General features: G+C 45.3%; 1 protein-coding gene across 1 annotated transcript in view; it reads right to left on the bottom strand.

Annotated features, from left to right (window-relative positions):
• Positions 1-7,232: 7,232 nt before the first annotated feature.
• The window catches only part of LOC123498994, a 1,147-nt gene continuing 160 nt past the window's right edge, over positions 7,233-8,219 (bottom strand). The window contains exon 1 of the mRNA XM_045246636.1: positions 7,233-8,219. This exon is cut by the window's right edge and continues 160 nt beyond it. Coding sequence (XP_045102571.1) covers positions 7,980-8,219 — 240 coding nt within the window. The 3' untranslated portion in view covers positions 7,233-7,979.

The following is an 8,219-nucleotide window of genomic DNA, read 5'->3' as shown; positions in this document are numbered from 1 at the left end:
TGGGCGGTAATAAACAGCTTCGAATGGTTCCAAGTTTACTAGACTTGCAAAACACATAGGTATACACAATATAACAACAACAAAGGGACACCTTGACACCACCTGGTCTCACCATGAGTCTCCTCCAGAGCGAGTGAGGGCCAGAGGTGTTACGGCCCGCCCGTAAAATACTCCACTACCATCACCTCCTCCGCTTGTTACCTCGTTCGCCACCTCTCCACCTCCCATTCCACGTCACCGTCTCATGAACCTTCCACGCCACCGTCTCATGAACCCTCCACGTCACCGTCTCATGAAGCCCCGCTACTGTCCCGAAGTTGGATTCACGCGGCCCCATTCGACTCAAGCGGAAGTGTTAAGCAAGCTCCCGGCTTTCTGGAAGTCAGTCGAGGTCAAGGCCTCAACCAGTGAACACAACGCCTCTTGGACTGCCGTGGGATCAACCATCACCCAGCACTTCACCACTGCGACACCTCATAAGTATCACTTCCCTCGTCCGTTTTTCCACATTGCCTCCATATAGGATTAGTATTATTGTTAGGTATTAAGTTGGGTTCTTTATTGTTGTATTTATTTATGTGTTATATGTATATGTGTATGTCATTTTCATATGTTTCATGTTATATCTATGTGTATGTCAGTTTCATTATTGGGTTATTAAATAGCTTTTTAAGTGCCCCTTTGCATTTCCTCACCAGTTGAACCTGCAGTGTTTTTTTTTTATTGTTATTGTTCACCGGCTTCCCGATGCCAATCTTACCCGTTTAACCGGTGAACGTAACAATTGGCGACCGTGACAGGACAATTATAACCCATGTTCAGTGTTCCATTTTTCCAGTGACTTTTTTCTGTGATTACATTATTTTTTTTGTGTTTCTGTGGTGTGACTTTGATGTGGTTTTTTTCTGTGACTTACTCTGCGTGTGGTTTAAATTTACCTTTGTGCGATCAAGTGGCTCCTTTTGGGTTAAAAGTGCTTCGTGACTTTCATTGGTATCGCATAGCAGTGGTAGAGCAGGAAACCAGGTAGAAAGGCGTGTTCACCGATAGCACTTATCTCTATTTTTTGCACATAGGCAGGTGTGTAATAAGTGTTATCCAAGTGTTGGGATCATCATATGTTCATGCGAACCCTCAATCCCCTCACTTCGCGGATCATTTTTCTCGCTAGTTAGAATCGGCCATTTTAACTAGTCTCTCAGACTAATCCGCCTCCTTATCAATAACAAGTCTCAGTACAATTCGCTCCTCACTCAAGTCTCGTAACTAGAGTAATCCGGATCCCTCTTAATGCCGTAATTCTCTAGTTTACCCCTCATTAGTGATTGTACTCATAAGTGTTTACTTAAGTATAATCTAGGTAATTTCAAGGTTGCCTTTATTATCACTCTGCCAAGTTCCTCACTTAAGTAATTCGCTTATCATTTTTTTGTTGTTTGTTTAACATCTATTTAATATGGCTTCCGCTCAGTTTAACGTTGAAGATTTTTGTGCTGACCCTTCTCTGGAACAACTTAAAGATGCTAATATAAAGAAGGACCAATGGAAAGCCATCGCTAAACATTTTGATGTTCCCATCACGTCTCAGATGACTAAAGAGGTCATTAAGAATGTAGTTGTTGAACATCTAGTGCAAGAAGGTCAGTTGCTAGGAAATGCCATAGAAGAGTTAACTCCCATGTCAGCCTCTACGAGGACTATAATACACAGTCCCCAGGAAGAACAGGATAAGAGTAGGATAAGTCAGTGGGAAATTGAGAAGCTTAGACTAGAATACCGGATGCATGAAAACAAATGCAACTACAGGCAGAAAAAGAAGCGAAAGAAATGCAACTACAGGCAGAAAGAAGAAAAACAAATGCAACTACAGGCAGAAACAAATGCAACTACAGGCAGAAAAGAAGAGAGAGAATTTCAGTTACAACTTAAAAGGCAGGAGAAAGAGTTAGAAATTCAGGAGTTAACCCTACGAAATGACGCTAAGTTTAGAGGGAAGAAATAGATATAAAGAAAAAGTTAGCAAGCTTTAATCCTGCTACAGCTGCTCCGCTAGTTCCCCCTTTTGATGAATCTGATGTTGACGGGTCATTTCGCGCTTTTGAGAGCATTGCTAATAGGAATAAATGGCCCAAGGATCAGTGGGTGTCTCTCCTTGTCCCTAAGCTAGTAGGAAAAGCTTATAGGGTATACAACGGCCTTAGTGATGAGGTAGAATATGAAGAGATCAAAGGTAACATTCTAGACGCCTACTCTATCACTTCTGATGGATACAGACAACAGTTCCGAAAGTATGTGAAACCAGACTCTCACACCTATGTTGAATTTGCTAGTGAGAAACTAAGACAATTTAAGAAATGGTTAGCCGCCCTTAACATTACCACCTTTTCGGAGTTGCTCAATCTAATGGTCCTGGAAGAATGGAAGAACAAGTTACCCTTTAATATTCTGAGGCATGTGGAAGAACGGGAGAGAGTGATCTTATGTCTGCCGCTAAAGTGGCTGATGCGTTTGCTTTGTTGATGGGATCCCTGGGTAGTAGAGGTCGTGGTTCACTATCTAATGTTAGGTCCTCCTTTGGGGAAGGTTTTGGGGCGGGTGGTAAGCCGACCGGATTCTCGCCAAATGCATATAATTCCCCTGGTGTACATACTGTAAGAAACCAGGTCACACGATCCAGAAATGTAGACACCCAAATTGCAAGGCCTCTCAACGTCAACTTTCTTTTGTGGCCCCTAAACCTAACACATTTGAGAACAAGAAACCAGTGGCCCTAGCTAACCCTGTCAACTCTCCTCTAGAACTTTATGACTCGTACATGTATCAAGGTAAAGTGTCCCTGACTGATGGTAAAGACAAGGCAATAAATGTCAAGGTTCTGCGTGATACAGGTGCTGCCCAATCCATCTTAAGGGAAGATGTCATCCCTAACATCAAACAGGCTTTCACTGGGGAGAAGGTGATCCTTACAGGTCTCGAATCACAGCTCTCCTATCCCTTGGCTAATATTAGCTTACAGTGCCCTTTCATTTCAGGAGAGGTTGAGGTAGCCATTAAACCTGGTGAACTGCCAGTACCGGGGTACATCTTGTACTGGGTAATGATCTTGCGGGTAACTTGGCTGTTCCAAACTTAATTGTTCTTGATTCTCCCTTAACAGAAAGTCCCACTAAGACCCTGGACGAAACATCCCCTCACTTCTTCCCAGTGTGTGCAGTCACCAGGTCTCAGTCCAAGTCCCCTGCCCTTTCACCACCTCCTCCACCAATGATTGCCTCTACTGACAACTTGTACAATAACATCATTTCAAAGGAGAATTTGATTAATGCTCAGGAACAGGATCTCACTTTGGCTAAGATCAGACATGTTGCCAGTGAGACAAAGGATATGTCTAAATTGCCTTGTTTTTATTATCAGGAAGGAGTCCTGATGCGTGCCTACAGACCTCCTGAACTGAAACAACTAGACACCTGGTCAGAAACACATCAAGTTGTCATCCCTTGTCTGTAAGACCAGCCATTATAGAACTAGCTCATGATGGATTGTCAGGTCATCTAGGCATCCAAAAAACCTACAAGAAGGCTCTTCAACATTTTTTTGGCCAGGAATGAAAAAGGATGTGTCACACTATGTAAAAACATGTCATATATGTCAAATTGTGGGTAAGCCTAACGAACGCCTTGTGCCAGCTCCTCTGACGCCTATTCCAGTTCAGACGGAGCCCTTCGAAAAGATCGTTCTAGACTGCGTAGGGCCCTTACCCAAAACCAAACGAGGGAATCAGTATTTGTTAACCCTCATGGATCCCACTACCAGGTACCCTGAAGCATTCCTCTTAAGAACATCACATCAAAGACCATTGTAAAACATCTAATACATTTTTTCACCTCGGTAGGAATTCCAAAACAAATTCAGTCTGACAAGGGTAGCAATTTCACTAGCAATTTTTTCCAACAGATAGTGAATGAGCTAAACATCGACCATGTAACCTCCTCGGCTTACCACCCCAATCCCAAGGCTGTCTGGAGCGGTTTCACCAAACATTAAAATCCATGATGAAGAAGTATTGCTTGGAGCATCAAGGAGACTGGGATGAAAGTATCTCTTTCCTTCTCTTCGCTTTAAGAGAATCTCCTCAAGATTCTTTAGGTTACTCCCTTTGAATTACTCTATGGTAGACAGATCAGGGGCCTCTCAAAATATTAAAGGATCAATGGTTTACTCAAAATACTCCTTCAAGCCCCAGTGTGTCTGACTACATCAGTAACCTTAAGAATAAAATCAGTGAAGTCAGATCTTTGCTAAATCAAACTTCCTCAAATCTCAAACTAAAATGCAACAAAATTCTCTTCCCAAATCTGTCATGAGAAGTTTCAAACCAGGAGACAAGGTTTTACTTTTTCTCCCACTCCAGGCAATGCTCTTCACAGTAAGTTCATGGGACCTTATGTTGTGGCTCAAAACTAAGTCCATTAAACTATGTGGTCCACACTCCTGACCGTCGTAAGGATTCCCAACTAGTTCATATTAATCTAATGAAACCTTACCACTCCAGAGAACCAGAGGACGACTTGTCTCGCACTGTACCTGTATGTCTGGTAGGGAAGGAGTCTGGTCCTGTGCCCCCCGAGGAAGAGTCCGACATCGAATTCCTCTTCTCGTCACCTAAAGGACGCCCCTCAAACAGCCAAATCATGTCCAACCTTGATGAGGTTTTTCTTTCCTTAACACCTTCACAACAGTCTGATCTTAAAAAGTTATTGCTAGACTTTTCAGAAATCACAGGTGACCTTCCAGGACTTTGTACTACTATCCAACATGATATAACATTAATATCTAATGACATCAAGCCTATAAGACAACCAGCCTATCGCATTTCACCCATTAAAAGAGACTTGATGAAAAAAGAGGTAGACTATCTGCTCTGTCATCACCTTGCAGAACCTAGTATATCCCCTGGGCTTCTCCCTGCCTGTTAACATCTAAGCCAGATGGTAGTAGTCGATTTTGCACCGACTACAGGAAATTAAATAAAGTGACGGTGCCAGACTCCTACCCATTGCCCTTGATAGAGGACCTTATAGATAGTATAGGAGTAGCCAAATTTGTAACCACTATAGATTTACTTAAAGGTTACTACCAGATTCCCTCTCGGACGAGGCCCGAATAATATCCGCCTTCATCACCCCTTCGGACTATACCAATACACAGTGATGCCCTTCGGCTTGTCTAATGCTCCCGCCACCTTCCAGAGGGCTATAAATTACATCACCCAGGACTTGGAGGGAACATCTGCCTATCTGGACGACCTGGTGGTGACTTCGGACGACTGGGTGACACATCTGACCCGTCTCCGGAGGCTGATGGGTCGGTTGCAGGAAGCCGGTCTTACAATCAACCTGGCCAAGTCCACCTTCGGGAAGTCTACGGTGGTCTACCTGGGACATGTGGTGGGAACGGCAAGGTTCGCCCCAAGAGAGCCAACGTGGAGGCCATCCTTGGCTTCCTGTCCCTACCACCAGGAAAGCTCTCATGAGGTTCTTGGGGATGGCTGGTTTCTACAGACGATTCTGTAGGAACTTCTCCACCCTGGCCGCCCCTGACGGACCTTATCAGCACTTCCGTCCCCTTCCACTGGACCCCGACCTGTGACCAAGCCTTCCAACATCTCAAGGCGTTCCTCTCCTCGGAGCCAGTGGTCTGGACGCCAGATCACTCCCGCCCCTTCCATCTACAAGTGGACGCGAGTGGAGTTGGAGTGGGTGCTGTCCTCCTACAAGCGGACCCCACAAGCGGCATCCTCCATCCCATCGCCTATCACTCCACCAAGCTGAAGAAACACCAACTCAACTACTCCACCATCGAGAAGGAGGCTCTGGCACTCGTCCTGGCGCTCCAACGTTTTGAGTGCTACCTTCATCCTGGTCCTCAAACTACGAAGGTCTTCACCGATCACAACCCTCTGGCCTTCCTTCACGCCATGAAGAACCGAAACCAACGCATTCTTAGGTGGGCCTTGTTAACTCAACCCTTCAACTTGGAAGTCCACCATATCAAGGGGGTGGACAACATCATCGCCGACGCCTTATCAAGATCTCCCGTCTCACCTCCTTCATGAGCCCATTACGGAGGTCTTAGGGGGGAGGAAATGTTACGGCCCGCCCGTAACATACTCCACTACCATCACCTCCTCCGCTTGTTACCTCGTTCGCCACCTCTCCACCTCCCCTTCCACGTCACCGTCTCATGAACCTTCCACGCCACCGTCTCATGAACCCTCCACGTCACCGTCTCATGAAGCCCCGCTACTGTCCCGAAGTTGGATTCACGCGGCCCCATTCGACTCAAGCGGAAGTGTTAAGCAAGCTCTGGCTTTCTGGAAGTCAGTCGAGGTCAGGCCTCAACCAGTGAACACAACGCCTCTTGGACTACCGTGGGATCAACCATCACCCAGCACTTCACCACTGCGACACCTCATAAGTATCACTTCCCCTCGTCCGTTTTTTCCACATTGCCTCCATATAGGATTAGTATTATTGTTAGGTATTAAGTTGGGTTCTTTATTGTTGTATTTATTTATGTGTTATATGTATATGTGTATGTCATTTTCATGTGTTTCATGTTATATCTATATGTGTATGTCAGTTTCATTATTGGGTTATTAAATAGCTTTTTAAGTGCCCCTTTGCATTTCCTCACCAGTTGAACCTGCAGTGTTTTTTTTTTATTGTTATTGTTCACCGGCTCCCCGATGCCAATCTTACCCGTTTAACCGGTGAACGTAACATCATGTTGCTAATGCCATTACTATTGTTGCACTAGATGTATTTGTTGGTGTCTGGGGCTGCATTGTGTGTGCGCTACTGTTCTTCTTGACAGTGACGTCTGTGTTGGGTGGAGTAACGGGCACGACGAGGCGGCGGTGGTGGTGGTGGTGGTAGGTTTGACAGCGACTAGTGCGGGGAGCGGTTACTGAGAGAGAGAGAGAGAGAGAGAGAGGCTGTCTTTTTTTTTTTTTCTATGATCCTAAAGAAAGAAAGACGCTGTAGAACATTATCGTTAGCTGTGATAGGTGTGTGTGTGTGTGTGTGTGTGTGTGTGTGTGTAACATAGTGTTAGGGCATTTAGCTATGAGCGACATTGGACGCCGAAGTTTTTGGTGAGGCCACAACACCAGCCAGCTCAGCCGCTTTTGCAGAAATTTGTTCAATAATCAGGGATGAAATATTGCAATTAGATAAACAATTTTATTTCGTCTCATACTCTTGGAAATCTCTATTGATCTTAGGAATTAACAGGTCAGTAAATGAGGAGAGTATAGCGTCACAATTCTTCAGAGGCAGCAGCTTTTGTCCTTAAGGATGAGAAACCCGTGAAATCCTCGCTCTGGACGTGGGTGCACAGGTGTGGGTACTTTGATGGACACATTTCTGGAGGTTGACACGATATAAACAAGAGCAACTCCTTGAATCGTAGTTCTGTTTAGCAATAATGCTGTCGTGTAAGAAAGGATACTAGAATGATTTAAGCAATATTTTTTTCTATTATCTGATAATTGAATACATACATATGCACAGACATACTTAAAAATGCACCCTAGCTATTAGATAATCAAAAGAGAATCAAAAGGAGCATCCTTTATGGAGGATCAGCACTCATTATGCACACCACGTACTGCAGCGCCCAGTGGGTCAAGCCTATTGTTGCTCTGAGGACACTACTCGTATTGTACTTCATACATTTTATGCTAAGTGTACGTGCCAACACTGCACGATCTGGAGCAGCACAGCACGTTGTGATGTGTTGTTCAGTCATTTATACCGATGGTAGTTTGTCACTAGCACTGCACCTAATATCCGCTGGAAGATTTGATACAGAGCGCGTCTCTTATGTGTCAGTCAGTGTCTGGATGTCCAACATTTCTTAGCGGCCACGGCCACCACATACGAGATCTGGGACTGCGGGGTCTGCAGTGAAGGAAGTCACCACAAGGAACACTCAGAGACGGGAGGAGCGTACAGCGGGGCAGGAGTCTGATACACCAGGCTCTGCATCCCAGGCAGGGCGGCATCCTGAGTTAAGAACAGCACGGGAACCGGGACGCACGTTGTAGCACCAGGGGAGGAATTGGTGAGCGGCGATAAATTTTGGGTTGGAGTGGTGGAGACAGGCGGCCGGCCACTCCTTGGTCTAGTGTTTACGTGACCCTCCCGCTGCCAGCG

This window comes from Portunus trituberculatus, chromosome 48, assembly GCF_017591435.1.
Source record: "Portunus trituberculatus isolate SZX2019 chromosome 48, ASM1759143v1, whole genome shotgun sequence".
In the NCBI taxonomy this organism is placed as follows: domain Eukaryota; kingdom Metazoa; phylum Arthropoda; class Malacostraca; order Decapoda; family Portunidae; genus Portunus; species Portunus trituberculatus.
Note: the sequence above shows the minus strand (reverse complement) of the source record. Positions and strands in the feature narration are given on the sequence as shown.